General features: G+C 40.7%; 1 protein-coding gene across 2 annotated transcripts in view; it reads right to left on the reverse strand.

Moving 5' to 3' along the window:
• The window catches only part of LAMP2 (lysosomal associated membrane protein 2), a 46851-nt gene extending 21845 nt beyond the window's left edge, over positions 1-25006 (reverse strand). The window contains exons 1-6 of one of the 2 annotated variants that reach the window (XM_003414768.4): positions 24809-25006; positions 9961-10079; positions 8747-8960; positions 4481-4639; positions 3077-3264; positions 1704-1826 (exon numbers count right to left, since the gene is read on the reverse strand). In XM_003414768.4, coding sequence (XP_003414816.1) covers positions 1704-1826; positions 3077-3264; positions 4481-4639; positions 8747-8960; positions 9961-10079; positions 24809-24878 — 873 coding nt within the window. In that variant the 5' untranslated portion in view covers positions 24879-25006. The remainder of the gene's footprint in view (positions 1-1703; positions 1827-3076; positions 3265-4480; positions 4640-8746; positions 8961-9960; positions 10080-24808) is intronic. The other variant, XM_010594662.3, reaches the window with a different exon arrangement.
• Between the last annotated feature and the right edge of the window lie 220 nt (positions 25007-25226).

Genomic DNA, 25226 nt, shown 5'->3' on the forward strand with positions numbered 1-25226 from the left:
AAATAAAGCGATCTGCTTTAAAAGCAGAACTACTTTTTATCCACTTATACACAAACTCCTAGTTTGAGAAACTGTGCTTCACATTGGTGATTCTCACCATTTCCCACAGCCTGTGCCACACACACACATAGCTGAAGAGCCAATCTCTGCACTACTTACTCCCCTACTTCCATTTGCCATAGCATGTATACACACACCCCAAACTTGTTGCCATCGAATCAATTCCAACTCATAGCAACCCTATGGGACAGAGTAGAACTACTCCACAGGGTTTCCAAGGAGCGGCTGGTGGATTTGGACTGCTGACCTTTTGGTTAGCAGCCGAGCTCTTAACCACTGCACCACCAGGGCTCAGTAGATACACACAGCCCTCACAAAAATTATAGGGATAATGATTGCTCCTCAGAAGGTAGAAATAGAGGTCTTTGATGATTAATTTTTGCTAGCAAGAAGTAGAACAGGTATGCTTAACCTGAAACCTTCTGTGGAGGGTTCGGCCCTTGATCTATGCAGGAATGACCACAACAACCTGCATGTTGCTATCACAAACCATCCTAGTTTGATGAATTAATGCACGTAATGTACTTAGATAGAACTTGTACATAATAAACACTCAAAGCTAGCTAGTATTACTACTGATAATTCTGATTATAAATAGTATATCCTCCAAAAGGCCTGAAGTATTATTAGAGTAGACAAACATGAACTTTTCTAACCAGTAACAGAGAAAAATTTCATCATGGAATTACTTGTGTTTTTTTTTTTTTTCTCTAGATTAGATATATACCTTTTTGGATGTGAGTTAATTTTTGCTCCTATTTTACAGTCTATATAATAGCAGCATGACCACTCTCTTTTTTTATTTTGTCACTGTTGTTGAGAATATACATAGCAGAACATACACCAGTTGAACAGTTTCTACATGTACTATTTAGTGACACTGATTACAATTTTTGAATTGTGCAACCACTCTCACCCTCCTTTTCTGAGTTGTTCCTCTCTTGTTAACATAAACTTATTGCCCTCTAAGGTCCCTAATCTTTCAAGTTGCTGTTGTCACTTTGATCCCATATACATAGTTCTTAGACACGCATATTGCTAAAGGCAGGCCTTTTTACTAGTTAAGCTAAACTACTGCTTGGTTTTAAGAAGACTTCGGGGAATATTTTTGTTTTCAGGTTTGAAGATTATCTCAGGGCAATAGTTTCAGAGTTCAATCCACCCTCCATGGCTCCAGGATGTCCATGAAAATCTGAAATTCTGTTCTGCATTGTCCCCCTTTTGATCAGGAGTCTTCTATGGAATCTTTGATCAAAATATTCCGTAGTGGTATCCGGGCACCATCCAGTTGTTCTGGTCTCATGCCAAAGGAGGCAGTTGATCAGGGAGGCACTCAGCCACACATTCCATATCCTCCTTCTATTCCTGACTCTCCTCCCTTCTCTGCTGCTCCAGGCAAACAGATCAATCACTGTGCCTTGGATGGAGCATGGCCACTCCTGATGAACACTAATGCAAGAGTCTAGCCCACAGGCCTCTGAGGAGATCCTGAAGGATTAATACGGATCAATGCACCAATGTATATAATTAAGTAGTGCTGAAATGGAAAATAGAGCTAAATACTCCCTCCACAGACAACTATTCAGACTTTCAGATATGTTTCTAAGAGAATGAATCAAACTTTAGAAAATTATGTTACTCACCACAGCAAAGACAAAGTCAAGATGGTTGATATTGCTGCTATTTAATCTCAGTAGAGCAGTTTGAGGATGGCAGTTGCCAGTGAAGTCAGTTGTATTGGGGTTAATGTTAATAACTGAAACAGCCTTCAGGGGAAGAAAAGGGGGGAAACATACAGATTACAATAAAAGCCTGCAGCAAGCCTTATACTCTAATAACATCCAGTAAAGTGTAGAAAAAAAAAAATCCTTTGTCTGGAGACTTAAATTTATGGTGTCTTACTTTCAGACAAAGTTGGCACAGACCCTCAAGCTATGACTCAGAAGACTGCTAAAAAAAAAAAAAAAAAGAAAGAAAAGAAAAAGGAAAGCTTCCTCAGTAATGAGCCAAATGAAAATACAGAAGAGCCTGTCTAGCTTGTTTAAATCATAGCACCCTGGCTGTGGGATTTGTTTGTTCGTACTCCCTCTGTAGCCTCAGCGGAACATTGCAGCTAGAAGTAAATGCCGTTGCGTACTTGAGTATGTCTATACAATTCAAGCTGGAGCGACAGATGGCTGTGCTGTTCCCATACATCAACCTACAGGGCATTTCAGATAGAAGTGTGAAGGAGTTCGATTTTAAATGGCCTAAAATAAAGATCGGGTATTCGTATTCTTTATTTTCAATAGTATTTTATTGTGTTTTTGGTAAAAGCTTACACAGCAAATTAGTTATGTTTTTCACAATGTGTCAACTTTCTCATTAATTGCATTCTTCTTGTTCCGTTTCCAGAACTCTAGTTTCCCTGCTCTGCTCCGCCCCCATTTGTCTTTTCATCTTTACTTTAGAGTAACTGTTGACCTTTTGGTCTCATATATATATATAAAAAAAAAAAACCCATTGCCGTCGAGTCGATTCTGACTCATAGCGATCCTACAGGACAGAGCAGAACTGCCCCATAGGGTTTCCAAGGAGCGCCTGGTAGATTCGAACTGCTGAGTTTTTGATTAGCAGCTGTAGCTCTTAACCACTACGCCACCAGGGTCTCATATAGATGGCTTTTCAATGGAGCCCCATGCTCACGGGTAATATCTTTTATTTTGTGTGCCAACCTGTTATTTCGCTAAAGGTGACCTCAAGGGCAGTGTCTGTATTCTGATCTACTGATGGTAAATAGAATCTAAATTCCAAAGAGTTCTTTAAACTTCCAGGTTTTCTCCTGGCCAAGACAACATCTTTAAAGCTATAAAAACTCTTCATGGTTAGACGAAATCCAAACTGATCAAACTCAACAAGTCAACATCAAATAGCCATTTAAAATAAAATCATTCTAATAATGGCTACTTTTGGGCTGAAAGTTGAATATATTTGAAAAGAAATATACAAATGTAGCAATAAAAATGGACAAGTATACCTTATCCTGAGTGATGTTCAGCTGCAGCCCCATGGTAGCCAGAAGACAAGTACCATTGCCGTTATTAACTGAATAGGTTCCAACCTCTGGTTTTCCCTTTGGAGTGGGTGTTACAGTAGGAGATGGCACAGTGGTATGAATGATGGGTGCCACTGTTGTTGAATTTTTATCTTCACCGCACAGAAACTCTAAAACAAGCAAACAAACAAACAGAAAGGACAAAATAAAGTGGACTTTTTTTTTTTCTCAAATCCTAAGGCCAAGGAAGAACAAAATATTTCTCACGACAGAAGTCCAGGAGGGTTATATTAGACAAAGGGAATACTTTGTTCACATACTTTAAACTAAATGAGACAGAAGTGCTCAAGCTGCTGCTCCATAAGCAGACCAATTCTCAGAGTAAGATACAGCCGACAAGCTCAGGACACACACAAATGGTTTATCTACTCACGCCTAGCTGCACACTTGTCTTTTCATGCCCTTAAATCCCTGACTCCTAAAGAACTTCATATGCTTCTGACGTGAAATTCAGAGATTTAGTTTTGAAAACATTTCGTCCCTCCCTACGTACAAATACTACAAGGAAGGATACTGTCCGCCAGAAAAAATTTAGAAGTCACAAAAATAATTAAATACAAATGAACCTTTTATTTATGTTACCCCTACAGTATTTTTTTTTTTTTTACAGTAAATCACAGGTATTTCAATCTCTTCTTAGGAACTGTTGATAGTTTTCCAGAACTGGTGGATGAGAAATTATTACATGTCCATAAAGCCACATAAACCAAAACAAACCAGTTGCCATCAGGTCAATTCCAACTCACGGCAACCCCATGTGTGTCAGAGTAGAACTGTGCTCTGTAGAGTTTTCAATGGCTGGGATCCTTCAGAAGTAGACCGCCAGGCCTTTCTTCTGAGGCACCTCTAGGTGGCCGAACTGCCAGCCTTTCAGTCAGTAGCCGAGCACGTAACTGTTTGCACCACCAAGAAACTCCATAAAGTCATATGAAAGTTACAAAATGAAAGATTAGGACATAGAAATCTACTTTCTAAATTTTGGCCTTGGGACTGCTAAAGACCTGATGAACAAGCTATTTGAAGATCTGCTCAAAGATTAAGTTTTATCAGCTAAAACACTAAAGGTAGAGGTTCTGAAAGACGATTCCACAACATGTACACCATAAACTTAGAACTGCAAGTTCCATAAGAATAAGAATTGCTATTATTTACCAAAAAAAAAAAAACTTTACAGTCAACAACAAACAAAAGACTTTACAGTCTACAGGCTACAAATAAGCCTTAATATATAAAGGCTTTCAGATAACGACTTCAACTAAAGCTATGTGGTACACTCTAATCTTAAATTAGGACTCAAATATAGAAATACAAACTTAGAGTACTCACCTTTTGTGCTCACTGTGCCATTTTGGACAAAAGCTTGCACAAGAACATCCCAGTACTCCTGAACAACACCATCCTTTTCTAGAGCTGATAAACTCTTGCATCTAAAGATGTTATTCAATGGAATTACAACTGCCACAGGCTCATGAACAGTTAAAATTCCTACAAAACAAGATTGACAAGAGCTGTTTCCAAGCAGGTCGGAAAAAAGTGCCAATATATTTATATAGGCTCCCCTCTCCTTCTCTCTGCCTGTTCCACCCCATATTCCAGATGACAAAAGGCATGGCATGTTCAGGGAATGCCATATTTACTGTGACTGGAACACTGGAATGCAGAGAGTTTAAGGGGGAGGAAGTTAAGAAGGGTGAAAAGGAAAAGACAAGTTGCAAGTGGGTGGTCACAGTCGGAAGCACCTTCTATGATCTAAGGAGAGTTTCGGCTTTATTTTGTTAGCAACAGAGGTCTAGCTTCAGTTGTTAAAGCAGGTAAATAATACATATTTTATTTTAAGGAAAATAACAAAATTGTAGCAGAAAGGCATGGGAAAAAAACTTTTTAAGGGAAGTCATTTAAGAGGAAAATCAGCTAGAAAGCTTATGACCTGGTTAAGGTGAAAGGTGAGGGGTTATCTAAACTAAGATGATGAGCTACCACAGGGAGCTGGCAAAGAAGCCAAACGAAGACACATATCTAAGGTAGAATCAACAGGACTTAGCGATTTAACAAAGAACAGAGATGGATTCATCAAAGGTTTTAGAGGAAATTCTTGTTTTTCTGCTAATTTTCCCAAATCAGTTATAATAGCCATAATGAGCTTACAGGACCTCTTCCTTAACATAATTTAAAGTCTGTTCCATTTCAGGAAATCTTCAGAATACAAAATCAGTAAGGTACAGCCATTCTGTACAGATTCAGGCTTTTTATTATAATGCCGACAGTGAAACTTGGGAAAAATCGCACACACGTACCTCAAATGATCATGATCACACTTATTCACACAAGTGGCTTTGTCTCTTTTAGAGAAGCAGCAAGGAAGGTATTCAAGGTCCTTCACGTAGGCTGCTTCTGTACTTCTCCATCATGTAGCAAGGCAGCCAATTAATACTACCTTGCTCCCCCCTCCCCCCATGGCTAAGGGGAGTTTTTTAACTAATGAACTAGAGCATTTTTCCTAAGACTATTTTTGACAGTTAACATAAGTAAACAGATATATGGACTGGCTGTACATAGATCTCAAAAACGAATGAGTAAAAAAACAATTTGAAGATATAGTAGAGTTACCCTATGAAACTATAACCTTTTTTAAATTATGCATTGTTTACCGATGTATACCAAAACCAAAAACCAAACCCACTGCTGTCAACTCGATTCCAAATCACAGTGACCCTATCAGACAGAGTAGAACTGACCCATTGGGTTTCCAAGCTGTAATCTTTATGGAAACAGACTGCCACATCTTTCCCCCAAAGAGCAGCTGGTGGATTCAAACCGCCAACCTTTTGGTAGGCAGCCAAGTGCTTTAACCACTGTGCCACCAGGGCTCCTTTATAGATATGTACATATGTAATAAAATGTAAGCACACGGGCGGGAAGAATATACATCAAATTCGTTAAGAGCGGTTGCCTCTGGGGAAGGGAGGAGAAAAATGGAACTGGGGAGTGCAGCTGTGTTTATTTAAATAAATAGATAAAACAAATACTAAAATATGACATTTAGTAATTCTGGGTAATGGGTACACGTGGGTCCACTGCAGTATTCTGTACTTTTCTGTAGTTTAATCATGAAAAAGTTAAAAAAAGAAAGAAAGAAAGAAAACAGTAGCTTCAGAGCTACTTCAATTATCAGATGCCCAAAAAGAAAATTGTGGTTAATTTCAAAAATAACCATCAACAGTCCATTTAGGAAGCCATTTTAAATCCCAAACCCAAAACCAAACCCACTGCCTTTGAGTCAATTCCGACTCATAGTGACCCTAGAGGACAGAGCAGGGCTGCCCCATAGGGTTTCCAAGGAGCAACTGGTGGATTCAAAGTGCCAACCTTTGGTTAGCAGCCATAGCTCTTAACCACTATGCCACCAGGGTTTGCTTTTTAAATCCCAAATAGTTTAAAATAATTTATTACATAGAAGCTAGTAATAAAATATGCTATCTTCCCCTCGTTTAAGATAAAAGGGGGAGGGACAGGTGTTAACAATTTAGAATCCATCGTTCTTCCAACCAGGTGTCAGATTAACCCCCTCCTCCATTTGTACAGCTACTCTCTTGGCCCAGGCACTTATTACATCATCCCTTGATTACTATAACAGCCTCTTAAGCTGGCATCCCCGCCTGCACTCTCCTCACTTCCAAATTAATCCTGCAGAATGTTCTTTATAAACTACTGCCTCTGCTTTTGTTGTATCATTTTCCTGCTTAAAAACCTAAAATGGTTCCCCAGTGCCTACTCCATCAAGCTAAATGCCTTTCCTTGGCCTTCAAGGCCCTCTATAATTTAGGCCCACTGCACCTAGCCAACTCTCTTTTCCTTCTCCTACAAACACAACCTCTATTTTAATCAGGCAGCTCTCCAAAGACTGCTGCGCATGCCACGATTTCCCCTGATGGAAGTAGCCGCTGCAAATTCTCTGCTTACTCAAATTCAACCGTTAGTTTCAGCTGAGGTCTTACGTATCCTATCAAGCTTTCTCACTCCTTCGACACACCATGACCTCTCCTTTCTTTCTGCTCCTAATCAGAACCACTTGTTATAACACTTATAAATCAGGCAGCCCCAATCAGATAGGGTCACAGATGGGCTCAGGGACTACGGGACCACAGGCAAAGTTTGGCTGCAAACCAAAAGGTCAGTGGTTTGAATCCACCAGCCGCTCCCTGGAAACCCTATAGGATGGTTCTACTCCATCCTGTAGGGTTGCTACAAGTCAGAATCGACTCGACGGCAACGGGTTTGGTTTTTGGTTTGGTACAGCTTTCCTCTGATTGTCAGAAAAGATTTATGAACCCTCTACTCCCTAACAAAAACACACACACAAAAGTCACACTGACCTCAATGTTTTACCATCTTTTTCCATATAATTTGGGAAAACAATGTAGCTTTGTCTCTCCAATTACTTTTTAAGCTCCTGGAGAGTGAGAGGTGAATATTATGGTACTTCTGAATGACAGTGCAGGGAACAAAGCCCAATACATAAGACAGCCAATAACCACTTATCCTCTCAAATTAAGAGATCAGTGAAAGGAAAACTAGGATTGCTTTCTAAGTCTCAGCCTGTGACACCTCCCATGTTTTACATGAGCTCATTCACTTCTGGGTCTTTAAAATGTCATCCTTTGATATCCAAATGAGCCACTCATCTTGAGGTCTGAGCAGCTGAGGCCCATCCACCTGTGTTTCTGGGGGCAAAGTGAAATGCTATCTGTGAGAAGAGCTAAAGCTACTACGAATACCATGTTAACTCAATCTTAATGAGGGGAAGAAAGGAAAGAATTATATCCCTAACAAAATTAAAAGCTCCACCATCCACGCCTTCAAAATGTCTTAATACATATTTCAGTTCTGGAAATTACAAGAATGGCCTAATTGCCGATGCCTTCCCAAGTTCATTTTGACCTGAAACTGTCTCAAAACAGCAGCAAATGTTGACTTCTGTCATTTTACCTTTAATTAACCATCATTTCCTTTTCAGTTAAAATCTTATCTAAACAGTAAAAAGACTTGAAGATTAAGCATTTCTGCTGGTCTCCAGTTCCTGAATTTGTATATGTTTTGTTATTACTAAAGGATTTTCTCATTCATTTAACATTTACTGAGTGTCCACTAGTGAATAATAAACAATGATGGTCAAGTGCATAAATGCTATATAGTTCAACAGACTTTGCTTCAAACACTGGTTCATTCGCTTCCTAGATTGTGTGACCTTTGAGAAAGTCACTGAATCTCATCAAGTCTCAGTCCTTTTACCTGTAAAACTGAGGTAATATCTGCCTCACAGGATTGCCATTCAGGATTAAGTGAGACGCTGAAGGTAGTCCCCCTAGGGTAATACCTGGTACACAGCAAAGCACACCGGCAATGACAGCAAAAATCATCACTATGGTGAACACTGTACGGTGCATTGGCTGGGTGGGGGTGGGGGGTGGAGACATGAAGTTTCTTATCTCATTAGGAAGACAGGCATGTGTAATGATGACTTTTAAATTATTTACATTTTTATTATTAATAGAAAGCAAAAGAATATAGCATGAATTCAATTCTCAAGGTTACCTTTGTCTTTAGCTTCAGGAAATGTTGTGTTATCACTAGTGTTGTAGGAAATCAAGATGCTATCAATTGAATAAGTAGTCGCCGCCTTCGTAAAATTCACACTCCAGGAAAAACTGGATCCAAATTGTACTGCTATTTTGGGACCATTCCGGTCATCACCACAAATGCTTCCTTTATATGTTGCGGTGCCATGGTCTGAAATGGTTACGGTTTTCTAAAAGAATAAGAAGTTTGGAGGCAGGAAGCAAAAAGACAGCAATGAGTTCCCGGCATGTATGCACACAACCCCCATGACCAGGTTACCCTTTGCTTGGTTTGCTGTATAAACCAGTCTCAGACTCTTCAGCTACAAACCAGTCCTCGAGACAAATTTTTGTATGACATCAAGGGAAATGGGAAACTGGCCTGAACTGCTATTCTTAAGCTGATGTTTTAAAAATTAGGTTGTAAGTCGGCAGGACCTTAATGAAAAGAAAACAATAAGGCAAAAGGTCTGAGGTGCCCTGAGATAATCTTTAAACCTTAAACCAAAAATACCCCTGAAGTCTTCTTAAAACCAAACAATAGTTTAGCCTAACTAGTAAAAAAGGTGTGCCTTGAGCATTATGCTCTCTTAAGATCTATCTGTATGGGATCAAATTGACAACAGCAACTTGAAAGATCAGATAGGAACCTTAGGGGGCAGTGAGTTTATGTCAATGGGGAGGAACAACTCAGAAAAGGAAGGTTAGAATGGTTGCACAACTCAAGGAATGCAATCAATGTCATTGAATTGTACACATAGAAACTGTTGAATTGGTGTATGTTTTGTGTGTATGTTCTCAACAACAAAAAAATAACAAATTATTTTTAAAAAGGACTGAGAGAACAAAATAAAGGGGATTTTAATAGCAAAGTATTAAAAAAGTTGAAGCTTTGATGTATATTTTAAAAACATCACATAAGTAGTTAGTCCTGAACACCACAGTCTTCAGATCACTTGCCTTCAACCAACTCCAAGAAAAATTCTAAAAAACTCATAAATTAGAAGAAATATTCATGTTAGCACTAAGAATACCTTCAAATGTATATGTTAAAAAAAAACCCAACAGATTTTAAGTGTTAAGTTAGTCAACATACGAAATCTTATTTGTATAACTGTGTTTAAAGGATTTAAAAAAAAGGAGTCAGAATGAAATTCCTACTATAAAACCCAAAGAAAAATATATACTTACATAATCCCTGTTTGCAGTTTCATAGCGTATTTTGAAATCCATCTGCCATTTTGCATAAAGGCAAGTAGCTTTTTCTGAATTTGTCAAGTTAAGTTCCAATGCATAAGACCGGACAGCTCCTGAATTTATTTTTAAAAAATAAGATTTTAAAATTGTACTACAAAAATAAGTAAACATATATATAAAATAAAAATAAGTTTTATCCACAACTGAAGTTCAACCAACTTTAAAAATGTAACAAACTATTTGTAATATATATGGTATTCCTATGGTATCCTGGTGGTATAGTGGTTAAGAGCTAAGGCGACTAACCAAAAAGGTCAGCAGTTCGAATCCACCAGGCGTTCCTTGGAAACTCTATGGGGCAGTTCTACTATGTCCTGTAGGGCCGCTATGAGTCAGAATCCACTCGACAGCAATGGGTTTGGTTTATGGTATCCTAGTGACTGTTTTTCTTTGTATTCTGAAGCAGGGCTTCAAACCTGTCTGATGCAGTTCGAACCCCTGCTGAGAATCTGCATTTCTAACAAGTTCCCTGCTGAAAATTTGCATTTCCAGCCCAGATACACTGAATTAGAACCTACAGTTTAACAAGACCCCCAGGTGACTGTTATGTATAACTTACTGGGGACTTGTTAGAAATGCAAATTCTCAGAATTCATTTGAAGCCCTGTTTTGAAGGAAATTCATTTGCTAAAGTTAGATTATTCTGTCACAAAAGAATAGCTGCCAGACCTAGGATGCTTAGGTAATGGCACTGACTGGTGACATTTGCCTCATTTCCACATTCATTTGTGCCTTGCTAATTTTGTTTCAGGCAACTATAGTTTGCCGTTAGGACTTTTGTTTGAGGTAAATGAGGTAAGGGGAAACTTGGAAAAAAAAAAAGAAACTTGGAAGGGGGATTTAATTCCTGCTTCTCTCAAACCAGCTAGTGGAACATTCTCTGCAAAAATAATGATAGAGCTGGTGTCCTATGGTCTTGTTGCTTTAAGTCTTGTCATAAGCTACATGACCTATGACATGGATGTCTTCCCAACTATTTTATCCTGATGTGATCAGCTGTGGGCTAGCCCTTTTAAAGCATGTGTACCATGTGACCAAAGAGGCAGAGTTCCAAAGGGTTGTTAGGTCCCTAAGCAAAGGGTTAATTTTTAGAAATTCAAAGTTCATCACTTTGTTCCACATTAAAATCCAATTGATTAGAAGCGCTGATAAATCTTTTGACAGGGACTCAGAGGAATCCGTAAGCTCTCAACTGCTATCTCAATAGGCAGAGAGACCTTAAGGGGACAGAAAAGCACCTGGACTTTTCAGCTAACTTGACCCTCACCTTCTACACTGGGGTAAACACAGAGACATTATCTACTGAACTGAAGAGCCCAAGGACTCAAAATACAATTCACAGGGGGAAAATGTGTCAGCCGACATACCAGCACCATAAATAATGGGTAATTATCTAAGGGTTTTTTCACTGTCCCATTACCCAAGGGATGAGTTGTTTCCTGTTAAGATAGCTGCATACACTTTAATGATATCTGAGCAATCCCCTGCCATCTACAGGTAGGAACATGCTACAGACTATAGAGAATGAAGTCCTAAGAGAAATACCAAGAAGGCGTGCCTCAGCGACAGCTTTCAGGTTGTACACAAAAGCCTAGCGTCATGCTCTGGAGACCTGGTTGTCTCACCAAGCAAGAATATTATGCTAAAGCTCGTGGATACTGACAGTGACTAAATGTACTGGCAAAGACTCAAAAAGACCTTGCAAGGCCTAAGTAGCTTTTACAATCATTCTTTACTAAGTACAATAGGAATGGAGCTGTCATCAGTGATCCAAGGCCACCCTGTAGCAGTGCTGAGCTGAGAATTCCAGTTTATAATTTTTCTAATCAACTGGAGGAAGTCTGCTTTTATATCCTGGCTCCCTAGATCTTGTTTAAGGTCCCTAGCATTAGCATATTCTTCTCTTTGTATTCACAAAACCATTACAGTGAAACCTGTGAGAATTGGATCTTGACAGAACTGCCTTGTTTTTCACCTTTGAAAGGTTGCAAGTCTTACCATTTTTCCAGGGCTTGTTTTAATAGAAAATATTTGAGTTTTCCTTCTCTGACAAGTTTCCACCTTACACAGTGCCATGGATTGAATTGTGCCCCCCAAAAATATGTATATCAATTTGGCTAGGCCATGACTCCCAGTATTGTGTAACTGTCCACCATTTTGTCATCTGATGTGATTTTCCTATGTGTTATAAATCCTACCTCTATGATGTTCATAAGGGGGGACATGTGGCAGTTATGTTAATGAGGGAGGACTCAACCTACAAGATTGGATTGTGTCTTGAGCCAATCTCTTTTGGGATATAAAAGAAAGAAGCAAGAAGTGAGACGGGGGACCTCCTACCACCAAGAAAGCAGCGCTGGGAGCAGAGCGCATCCTTTGAACCTGAGGTTCCTGTGCAGAGAAGCTCCTCAACCAAGGGAAGATCAATGACAAGGACCTTCCTCCAGAGCTGACAGAGAGAAAGCCTTCCCCTGGACTGACACCCTGAATTTAGACTTCTAGCCTACTAGGCTGTGAGAGAAAAAAATTTCTGTTTGCTAAAGCCATCCACTTGTGATATTTCTGCTACAGCAACACTAGATGACTAAGACACACAGGTTCCAGCTTTCACAGGTTTTATTGTAGAACTAACCAAGAAAAGCCTCACCTGTATAAATCATGTTTTTTCCAAAGGTAGTAGAGTAACAGGAAGAAAAGAGTGTAAAAAAAAAAAGCTACAGTATCGCTGTGTCAAAGTGAGGAGTCCTTGGGTGATGCAAAGGGTTAATGAGCTCGCTTGCTAATCGTAAGGCTGGAGGTTCAAGTCCACCCAGAGGTGCCTTGGAAGAAAGGCCTGGAGATCTACTTCTAAAAGATCAGCCATTGAAACCCCTATGGGGCACAGTTCTACTCTGACACACATGGTGTTGCCATGAGTCGGCAACTGGCTTGGGTCTTTTTTTGGTTTATCAATATGTCCTGAGGTAACAGAACTGAAACTTTATGAAGCAGAAAGCACAGTTCGTAATTCAAATTTATCAATACTAGATACCTACAAATGAAACGCTCTGAAGGTTCTGGCATACTTTGTTCCATTCCCGTCACAGCCTTTGTCCCTGAGACAGCTATTCCTTACACAGAGCCTACTTCACTCCTTGGTCTCCAATTGCCCAGGTACCACTTTTACTCAAATGCCTATCACCTCAAAGTTAACAATCCAAAACGAAAATTCATTCTTCTACCTCCTCTAAACCTGTCCTCATCTCAGCATCTCTGGCTCCAGAAGAAAGGCAGGACAACACACAGTCACTCAGGCTCAAAAGTTTTGGAAGCAGCTTCTACTTCATTATCTTCATAAAGTTCTATTAATTTTTTCCCTTCAAATTCTCTCTCAATCACTCTCTCCCTTTTACTTCTGCTCCCAATCCACCACTCCACCTTTAAATTACTACAGATGTCTCCTAGCGGCTCCTGCACATGCTGCCAGATTAATTGATCTTAAGTACTACTTCCTCTCAGGACACCTTCTTGTTAAAAAACTTTCATTGGCTCTGAAATTCCCATATCAAATTTAAATTCCTCTGCCTGACTTTCAAAGTAATCCTTAACCTTGTCCCACCCTATTCCTTCAACTTCTCTCAAGCCATTTTCCCAAACACACCCTTTAATCTGGTTAAACTTGTTTCCACTAGACCCAAACACCATACTCTATTCAATTTCTATCCCTTGGTTTGTACTGCTCCTAACACTGGAAGTCTACTTTCTTTTACTGACCTAAATGTTCACCTCAGGAAGGATTTCCCTCTCTTTTTTCACTGTCCAAAATATGTCCTCCCTCTGTTAGGGGAGGAAAACCTGGCACAGTGGTTAAGAGCTGCTGCTGCTAACCAAAAAGGTCAGCAGTTCAAATCCACCAGGTGCTCCTTGGAAACTCTATGGGGCAGTTCTACTCTGTCCTACAGGGTAGCTACGAGTTGGAATAGACTCGACAGGCAACAGGTTTGGTGGTTTTTGGGTTTTTTTTTAGGAGAACTTCTGGCAGATATCACCACCCACTATAAAATCTGAAAATGTCAGACACTTGCTTTCCCAGCTTCCCTTGCAGCAAGGATGGGCACTTGTGCTAGGCTTTACCTAATGAATGCATCACCCCCACCCCCACCCCCAACTTTGAATAGGAGGGCAGTGACTCAGAAGACAAAGAAGCCAACAGTGGAGTCAGGAATGGAACAAGCTCCCTTGGGAGGCCAGCAGGACTACTGGCAGTGGCCAGTGGGGCAAGGTACAGTTCAGTGCCTAGCAGTGGTAGAGCAGTTCAGTGCCATGATTTGGGGTATTGAATCAAGCTCGGGAATATACAGCAAGAATCTCCAGTAATTCTGAGTTACCCAGTATACATTTTTAATAAAACAAACATTTTGTTGACGTGTAACACACATACAGAAAAACGCACACACAGTATAGCACATGTAGAGAAAAATGCACATAACATTAAGTATAAACAAACAAACAAAAAAAACCAACCTCGTTGCTGCCAAGTCAATTCCGACTCATAGTGACCCTATAGGACAGGGTAGAACTGCCCAGCGCGGTTTCCAAGGAGCGCTTAGTGGATTCAAACTGCTGACCTTTTGGTTAGCAGCTGAGCGCTTAACCACTGTACCACCAGGGCTCTATTAAGTATCCAGCTGAAAATTTTTTCACAAAGTGAATCCACTTACATAATCTACACTCAGATCAAGGAACAACATTACAAATACTCCCAAAGCCCCTTTTATGTCCCTTTGCAAAGACTAACCACTATCCTAACTTCTAACCGCATAGACTAGTTCTGCCTCTTTTTCAACTTGATATAAATGGAACCATTCACTATGCTCTCTTCTGTGTCTGGCTTCTTCACTCATATTATGTTTGTGAGCTTCACCCATGTTGTTGTGTGTTACTGCAGTATGTTCATTCTCACAGCTGTCCAGCTTTCTATCACTGGGTGAATACACCATGACTTATCTATTGCCACTATGCTCCTGTGGGTGGGCAGTTGGATAGCTTCCAGTCCGGTTCTGTTACAAATACTGCAGTACTGCTGTAAACATTCTTGCACACGTTGGTGCATACATGTGTATGTGTGTCAGTTGGGTATATATCTAGGAATGAAATTGCGGGGTCAAGAAGCATGATATGTTCTAATATGTTTTTAATGATTTCCTTTTCTGCTTAAAATCAAGCAGACTTTATTTTTGTTGCTTGTGATTAAGAATCTGGGCTGTTCGGCTACCCATTTTTCAAGACCCATTTTCTCCACAAAGCTTTCCTTGACTATAAAAGCCCCTGAGGAGCAGTCGTAGTGCAAACCCCCACATTTCAGTATATTTTATACTGTCCTAAATTATTCAAGGTTATTTTATGCCTGTAAATCCTGCCTCCCCTATGCCGTAGGCGCCAAAACAGCAGTTTTCAATTGTCACTTTACAAGAAACCAGTGTGTAGTGTACAGCAAGTAATCTGTTACCAATAAAAAAGTACCAAAGACTGTGAATGAATGCTACAAATGGACAGATTCAAGATTCCCTTTTGATAATGTCTCTCTCACTCATTTTAATTCCAATATGTCCCCTAAAGCTGCTGAGCTTATCAATGCCACAGACCCTAGGAGTGTATCTTTTATATGAATACCATCCATCAGGGGTGTCGTGGTGGAGATCATATCTACTACTTTTCCTGTATCCCCTATCATTCCTAGCAGTGCTGAACACACGAAAGAGTCTTAACACATACTGACTGACTATATCAAGGTAAAGATACCTTGCAATAAGGACTTGAACACATGAAAGAGTCTTAATACATACTGACTGACTATATCAAGGTAAGGATACCTTGCAATAAGGACTTGAAATATAGCTTAATCTAATTACAGGAAGGCCAAGCCTTTAGCCCTTCTGAATCATGGACCTATCAGTTTGCTGGATACTCAGAAATTCCATGCAGCTTTCTCCTCAACAAATTTTGGGCATGGATCTCAAACTAGGAATAATGCTTTTCCCATAGGGTAAGCTTACAATGGAAATATTTACCCTTTGGTAAGGAGTCTCTAACAAGAGATTTCCATCTTTATAGCTCTGTTTGATTTTAGAATAGCTAAACCATTTTGTTAAAAAGGCTTAGGGTATTGTTATGGATTGACACATGTCCCCCCAAAATGTGTGTCAACTTGTCTAGGCCATGATTCCCAGTATTGTGTCTCTGTCCTCCATTTTGTGATCTGATGTAATTATCCATGTATTATAAATCTGAACCTCTTCGGAGCCCTGGTGGCGGCGCAGTGGTTCAGAGCACAGCTGCTAACTAAAAGGTTGGCAGTTTGAATTCATCAGCCACTCTTGGGAAACCGTATGGGGTAGTTTTACTCCATCCTATAGGGTTGCTATGATTCGGAATCAACTTGATGGCAATGGGTTTGTTTCTGTTTGTTTTTATGAGTTAATGAGGCAGGATTAGAGGCAGTTATGTTAATGAGGCAGGACACAACCTACAGGATTAGGTTATATCTTGAGTCAATCTCTTTTGAGATATGAGAGAAGCAAGCAGAAAGAGGGGGGACCTCAGTACCACTAAGAAAGAGGAGCCAGGAGCAGAGTGAGTCCTCTGGATCCAGGGTCCCTGTGCAGAGAAGCTCCTAGACCCAGGTGTAGACTGACAACAAGGAACCTTCCCCCAGAGCCAACAGAAAGAGAAAGTCTTTCCCTGGAGCTGGCGCCCTGAATTCGGACTTCTAGCTTCCTAAACTGAGAGAATAAATTTCTGCTTGTTAAAGCCATCCACTTGTGATATTTCTGTTATAAGACAGGTATTAAACAAAAAGTCCATAGCTTAATATATCCTAGTGTTATAACTATACAACCAAGAAATTTATTCTCCAAAGAAAGGCATCCCACAAAATCAACTTTCTCAAATTCAAATATCCTTTCAAGTCTCTTTCCAAAAGTTCATTTATAGGTTCTTTTAGAGCTCAGAACTTATTTCCCCAAGGGTGAGACACTTCAAAAAGTAGCTAGGTTTTTACAAATCTATATGACACAAAGTGTAGCTGAATACACATCTGTAGACAAAGCGGGGGGGGGGGAGGAGCGGAGCAGAACACAATACTAGTCATAAAAAAAGAAATGACCTAAGAGGCAATATAATGAAGGGATTAAGCACCCCATTCCTGAAGTTGAAGAGCTTGAATTCAAACCAGGCAGGTTAATCTACCTGGTGGCACAGTGGTTAAGAGCTTGGCTGCTAACCAAAAAAAAAAAACCAAAAGGTTGGTTCAAATCTACTAGGTGCTCCTTGGAAACCCTACGGGGCAGTTCTACTCTGTCCTATAGGGTCACTACAAGTCAGAATCAACTCGATGACAAGGGGTTTGGTTTTGGTTTTAGGCTAACTTACTAGCTGTGAGACTTTGGACAAGCTAACCTCACCAAGAATTTTGTGTGTTTCTGTAATAGGTTCTTGCAAGCACGTAAACCCCTCAGAGCTAACAGAATTTAGCCAAGCAAGTCAGAGATTCCAGTTTATAAGCCTCCCTTCTAGTAAACACACCACCTAAAAAGATATTCCTTCCAACTTTTAGGTTATGTTTACTTTCATCTTATGAAGTTATGGGCTCTTGATCTCAAACTCATCAATTCAGAATGATATTGAGCAAATGGTCTCAAAAACAAAAAAACAAAAAAAAACAGGACATTGGCATATACTCTTTTCTATTCAGAGTGATGATTTTCCCGCAGGTTTGTTAAGTCAGATTAACTGGTCCTTATTTGCAATCCCTAACATGGTTAAGTCGAGGCCCTGGTGGCACAGTAGTTAAGAGCTACGGCTGCTAACTAATCAAAAGGTCGGCGGTTCGAATCCACCAGCCACTTCTTGGAAACCCTATGGGGCAGTTGTACTCTGTCTTACAGGGTCGCTATGAATCAGAATCAACTCAACGGCAATGGGTGATATAGGTAAAATCAGTGAATTCAGCTGCTTATATTCTTGCCTTAAAATAGAAAAAGAATAATCTGATTTTGAGCTACAAAATAATTTAATTTTTTTTTAAGGTCACAGAGTGGGTAAGGAAATAACATTGAACACTATTGACCTAATGGAAAGTGCTTATTGCTGAGCAGTGTTTGGCAGACCCCCAGAATTCTTTCGCAATGCATGATAGCATACCAACAAGTATTTATAAAGTACGCTTAAGGATCTGATCGCATTAATAGGAAATTATCGGAATGCTCTGTTACTACAGGAGAAGAACAGCCCTCTTGCACCAAGGGTCACTGAAGTCAGCTATAGTGCTGTGAAAGAATCTTTGATCACAGACAAAAGCCACCCAAAGGTATAGGGGAAGAAAGCTGTACTCACGGAAATATCTACATATGTATAACCCTATCTGATGTGAGAATCAATGGTTAATGGGCTAAAGATAAACCTGTCCTTTCAAGTATCTCTATTATCGCTAGAATAATTAGGCAGAACCTTGAAGTCTAAGTTACTAGTTTAACAAAATGTGCTAAGGCTACAGAAAAATCTCTATGCTTACTTTCTCTCTTTCAGATCACCTCCGAAAGGAGAAATACTGATTCTTTGTGAAAACGTCATTCTCCTTCTCACCAAGGACTACCTAAGTTCTCCAGGTTTATCCTTTACTACTATGTAGGTAGGGAACCCTGGTTAAGAACTCGGCTCTGCTCCCATAAGGATTACAGCCTAGGAGACCCTATGGGGCAGTTCTACTCTGTCCCACATGGTCGCTATAAATCGGAATCGACTTGATGGCCCACAGTAGCAATAACAACAACTACGTAGTTATATTTGAAGAGCTACAGATAAGATACTAATATTATATGAGATTATACACAGGTTTTTTTGTTTAAATTGGCTTAGAATTATCTGTACTGATTAGCACTGATCTTGAACTTCTTAATCCAAAGAGTCAAAAGAACTTCTTGTAAAACATAATTTAAGGTTCACAGAATAAAAAAGAGACCAAGTTGGTCTAGTTCACCATCAAAGCCCCAGTGCCCGCCAATGAATTCCCTCAAAAAATTTAGAGGACTAACCATGTACCAAAGGAGCCCTGGTGACACAGTGGCTAAGCGCTGGGCTGCTAACCCAGGGTAAGCATTTCAAGCCCACCAGCCACTCCACAGGAGAAAGATGTGGCAGTCTGCTTCTGAAAAGATCACAGCCTTGGAAACCCTATGGGGCAGTTCTACTCTGTCCTATAGTGGCACTATGAATTGGAATTGACTCAAGGGCAGTGGGTGGGTAACCACGTACCAGGCCCTGTGCTAGGCAGACAATGAGAAATAACAGTACATAAGATGGTCTCTGCTCTCAGAGATTAGTATTACAGGCGAGACTTGACTAGTACTAGATGGAAAAAAAGAGTAGAAAATAGGCTAATGTGTTAACGTAAGAGATGGGGAAAGACAAGATTTATTCCTCTTTCCCCAAATGGTCACGTGGCTGGCCTCCTGACACTACAGTCTCTGCTCAAATGTCACTCAACAAAGGCAGACCTCTAACCACATAAGGTAAAGGAGGGTCATCCCCCATCATCCACCCCCTACCATCTGGGCATTCTCTTCCTCCTTACCTGCATCATTTTCTTTACAACGCCTATCACCATCTGAAGTTATATTATTTACTCGATGGGCTGTCTTCCCTCACTAAAATTGTAAGCACCACAAGAGCAGACATCTCATCTGTCTTGTCCTTTGCTCTTATCCCTATCACTTACTAGAGTAGCTAGTACACAATAATCAAAAACCAAACCAGTTGCTGTCAACTCGATTCTGACTCACAGTGACCCTCATGTGTGTCAGAGTAGAACTGTGCTCCATAGGGCTTTCAATGGCTGATCTTTTGGAAGTAGATTGCCAGGCCTTTCTTCTGAGGTGCCTCTGGGTGGACTCAAGCACAATAAAACAACTGATTGCTGTTGAGTTGATTCCAACTCATAATGACCCAACAGGACAGAGTGAACTGCCCCACAGGGTTTCCAAGGAGCAGCCAGTAGATTCAAACGGCCAACCTTTTGGCTAGTAGCCAAACTCTTAACCGCTGCACCATCAGGGCTCCTTAGGGATTCCATAAACATTTGTGGGAAGGAGGGGCCAGTGAAGTACACATAAAGGATATTTAAATGAAGTTATTCCCACCCAGAAGAGCCTCAACTAAAAATAATACCAAAAATAAAGTTTCAACCTAAAAATACCAGAAGTCAAACTAAATCACCAGAGAAAAATTCTGAAATCTCTGATTATCACAACCAAACCTGAAACCTGTTGCTAGAGAGTCAATTCTGACTCATAGCGACCCTATAAGACAGAGTAGAACTGCCCCATAGGGTTTCTAAGAAGTGGCTGGTGGATTCAAACTGCCGACCTTTTGGTTAGCAGCCATAGCTCTTAACCACTACACCACCAGGACTCCTAGATATCACAAAGGGAATGTAATTAAGCAATGATGCTAGGAAAGGATTTTCAGCTACTACCTTCTTTATAATTCCTCTAAATCACATACCTTTACCTCAGAAAATCCTCTGGTCAGTTAAAATTCATTCAAGTAAATGTGTCAGCATTATTTAATTTCTGTGAAGAAGGCCAATACACAGACTCTAAGAATTACTTTCTATACTTAACTCTACAGCAGCTATTTTTAAAAAATTACCAATGGAGCTGGGATAGAGTTACAAAGCGAAACTGGCACACACAGAGCACAAGTTACTAATGAGACTATAAATTCAGGACAGATCCTGCTCACTGGTACCCTCTACAGTACCCAGGCAGTTATTAGGTACATAGCAGGTACTTTATAAATATTTATTAAGTTTTCAAAAACCTATTCTTGGTATCCACTTTGATATGTAAAAATAACATGCAAAACCCACCAAGCAACTGAAGACCTGCTGAATTCTAAAAAGCAACATAAGGAGACTCTGAGGTCCACCCTGATGGTCTGTTTTCTCCTGGAACCTGTTAAAAATCTGATCTAGATACATTATGAACATTTACTCCTCCAAATCCTGTTCTGAACTTGGAGGTGGAAGGAATCAGTCTTACGAATATTCCAAGAGGCTAAATCTAGTTAGTCCCAATCAATAAATGGCAAACCAGTAGATGAGCTAGCTGATGGGTTCATCTATGCACATCTTTTTGCCTGTTTTTTTTTTTTTTCCTCCAATGATCTGGCACTGATTTTCTAAAACAAAACAAAAAAGCTTTCATCATTTTAATTATGTCACTGAATTGTACATGTAAAAAATGTTGAAACGGCAAATGCTTTGTCACACATATATTTACCACAATAATCAAAAAGGTTAATGGCATGAAAGCCAACAAATAAGACAACTTTTTTTTTTACTTTCCCTAAACAATAGCAGCCTTGTGTTTGTGCACAAATTGGCAGTGAACTACTGATTAACAGATGCCTTCGTCAAATGCGTTCTTGTCACTGATAAGGGGCTTTCTGTTGTAAACAATCCTTTCTTAGGGTCACTCAGGCCTCAGTAAGTGCTCCATGGTAGAGTTAAGACTTTGAATTAAGCATTCAAGCACAGCCTCCCTGGCCCTCCTAAAGACATGCTACAGAAGTTTCCTGCACTGTGTGGACAGCTGGATTAGATCAGGGACTCTTAAATGTTTTGGTGTCTGGACCCTTTTACACTCTTATCCAATGACGACCTCAAGGAGCTGTGGTTTGTGTGTTATATCTACCGATATTTACCACATCAGAGACTAAAACTGAGCAATTCATAAAACACAAGAACATCAGAGCCATCCGCGTGGTGATGTCACCACACATTAAATAGCCTCTGGAAAACTCCACCGTACACGGGTGAGAGTGAAAAAAATAACCTCTTAGTTTTGTTCTGAGAATAGTTTTGCTCTCACAGACCCCATAAAAAGATCTTTGAGAATCATGGGATTAGATAATCAAGAACCCTTCCAATGCTATGGTTCTAGGGCAGGGTTTCTCAACCTCAGCATTACCGCCATTTTGAGTGGGATAATTCTTTGTGTGGGGGGGGCGGGCTGGTCTGTGCATGTAGGATGTCTAGCAGCATTCCTAGCCTCTACCTACTAGATGCCAGAAGCCATCCCCACCCCAGTTATGACCACCCAAAACGCTTTGAGATATTGCCAACTATCCCCTGGTTGAGAAGCACTGTTGTAGGGTGTTGATTTGATCCTATTGAAATGTGAATTACAAATTGTATTCCTCTCACTGCCTTCTCAGACCCCTAATATGCCTGTTTCTTCCCCACTCCCATCTCAGTCTGTTCCTTCTGTTCTTTTATTATTTCACAGATAGCAAGAGCCAGTGGGTAGCAACAAGCATGGGATGATCCACTCGGGAAGAGATATTCTGGTCAAAGTTCACTTTTCAGGCCTTAGAGCTATTAGGGCACCACTTAGAGGCACAGCACAATCAGCCAACATTCACCCAGTCATTCTTAGGACCTGGTAACAACTCAGTCCTTAGGAAGCTACCTATCCTCCCTCCCAAAAAACAAACAAACCAAAGTAATAGGCTACTTATGGGTTCAGGGAGAAGAAAAAAAGAGGCTCGGAAGGCAAGGAGGTAGTATACAAGATGCAAATATACCACCCGCAAAACCTCACATTTGGGAGATTCTCCCCAAGTGAAGCATCTGGGGGATTTCTTTGTCAGGGTCTGGCTGGGAGGAAGGAGCAAAAATGGTAGAAAAACAACATCCTCAATACATCCAAATCAGAAATTCACTCCCCACTTCCTCCTTTAGTCTCCCGAAGTTGGGTCCAAGTTTCTTGCCTCAAAATTGCCCCAACCACCTTAGGTTCCTTCATCCTCAAAACTCTACCTATATGTAACCAAACACCTCATGGGATTTGGTTCCTTGGATTAGAGGTTTAGGGTCATGGTTTCATGGAACATCCCAGCTAACTGGCCTAATAACACGATTAGTGCTTCTGTTCTACCTCCTAGTTTGTTGTGTAGTGCCTGGGGTCTTAAAAGCTTGCAAGTGCCATCCAAGGCACAACAATTGGTCTCCATTCACCTGGAGCAATAGAGGAAGTAGGAGAGTCAAGAATAGGAAAAGGATATGGGATATGTGGCTAATTGCCTACATGAACCACTGCCTCCTTTGCCAGGAGATCAGAAGAACTGGATGATGCCCGGATACCATTACTGAATATTTTGATCAAAGATTCTATAGAAGGATCCCGATCAAAAGGGGGGAAAATACAGAACAGAATTCCAAATTCTCATGGACTCCAGACTTTCTGGAGCAATGGAAGTTGGATGAGCCCCTGAAACTATTGCCCTGAGATAATCTTTAAAGCTTAAACCCAAAATACCCCCTGAAGTCTTAAAACCAAACAATAGTTTAGCTTAACTAGTAAAAAAAAAAAAAAAAAAAGGCCTGCCTTGAGCAATATGCTCTTTTAAGAACTATCTATACAGGATCAAAGTGACAACAGCAACTCAAAAGATTAGACAGGAACTTTGGGGGCAGTGAGTTCACCTTAATGAAGGAAGAACAACTCAGAAAAGGAGGGTGAGAATGGTTGCACAACTTGAAGAATGCAATCAATGTCACTAAATTATACATGCAGAAACTGTTGAATTGGTATATGTTTAGCAAGTATATTCTCAATAACAACAACAAAATAAAATTTAGAAAAAAATAACGACAACAAAAAAAAAACAAATGAGAAAAGTTTCATATAATCCTGGGGAACAATTTCTAGAATATAGATTTTTAACTAAAAAAGCGAAGTGCAGAATTGTGCACATAGTTTGCTATTATTTCTTTTTTTAAAAAAACTATTCTATCTATGCAGGAGCCCTGGTGGTGAAGTGGTTAAGAGCTCAACTCCACGGCAATGGGTTTCATTTGGGTTTTTGGTTATACATATGCATAAAATATCTCTGAAGTAATAACAAGCAGCTAGTAACAATGGTTGCCTCTGGGTTGCTGGAGGACCGACAGGGAAGGGAGACTTAATTTTCCTGTATATCTTTTTATAACTTTTATATTTTTCCTACTAAATTTTCACCTCCTGATAATTTTGTACAATGTTATGAATTAGCTGTTCAAAGGCAAATTAAAAAAATTTTAAAAATGTGATACTACAAAAAAAAAAAAACGCTCTGATTACCAAACTTAAACCCAGCATCATTCCTCAGCTCCTTCCTTCATGGCCTCAAATTCCTACCTACAAATACCAGTCCACTCCCCTCCCTATTCCTGAGACTGAATCCTCAGATCTGTCCCCTACCTAAGCTTTTCCCCCAAACTTCTCCATGCAGGCTCAGTCTCTTCCCTCTGCAATTTTCTCACCCACCCCATAGTTTCCCTACCATCTCCCAAACTCGCCCCTGCTCCTGGGAAACCAGGATTTTCCTCTCCAAATTGTCTCTACCACCCCTTAATCTGCAGGAACCGCCCTCCTACGCGCACTCCTCAGTATCCTTCCAAGTTATTCTTTCTACCCCGACCTCCTCCCCTCCTCACTCTTCTCTACCCACTCCCTCGGCGTCCACCAGCCCCCCCTTATTGCCCCATCCTACTCTCCTGGGCCCATCTTCCCCACCACCCCTCGGTCAGGCCTACTCTAGGTTACTGTTCGCCTCCCCGGGCCTGCCGCCGCCGCTCAGTGTCAGCTAGTCAGCCCCTCCACCCCCGCCCCGCCGACCAGTCTTTCAAGTTTGTAGCCTTTGAAGTGACGCCCCGCCGGGCCTAGGCTGGGAGCCTAAGCCGGCGGGCCTGACAACTCACCCAGGACGACGCAAAGCAGAACCAGCCCCAAGCCCGGAACCGGGGAGAGGCGGAGGCCTCGGTACATCATGATACCGCAAACCAAGAGGCGGCGGCGGCGGCGACAAGAGCAGCAACACCAAGGAAGCTGCTCGTTGGGACTTGGGTAACAGCTCCGGTGACCACTGACCACGACGCTGCCAGAGCCAGGAATCAGCGCTTAAGCGCGAGTCATAAGACTCAGGGCAGGGCTCTTTCTTGCCTTCAGCCAATCCCCGCTCTAGAAAGCGTCGAGAAGGGGCGGTGGGGTAGGGCCGGGGGGCGGGGCGATGAAGCCCTGGCTTTTTGGTTCACAACCATTCTTAAGTTCCTAAGAGATGTGCGCGGACGGCCTTTTTTAAAACCATAGCGAGAGGATAAACTTTTTTTTTTTGCAGGA

Source organism: Loxodonta africana, chromosome X (genome assembly GCF_030014295.1).
Source record: "Loxodonta africana isolate mLoxAfr1 chromosome X, mLoxAfr1.hap2, whole genome shotgun sequence".
Taxonomy (NCBI): Eukaryota; Metazoa; Chordata; class Mammalia; order Proboscidea; family Elephantidae; genus Loxodonta; species Loxodonta africana.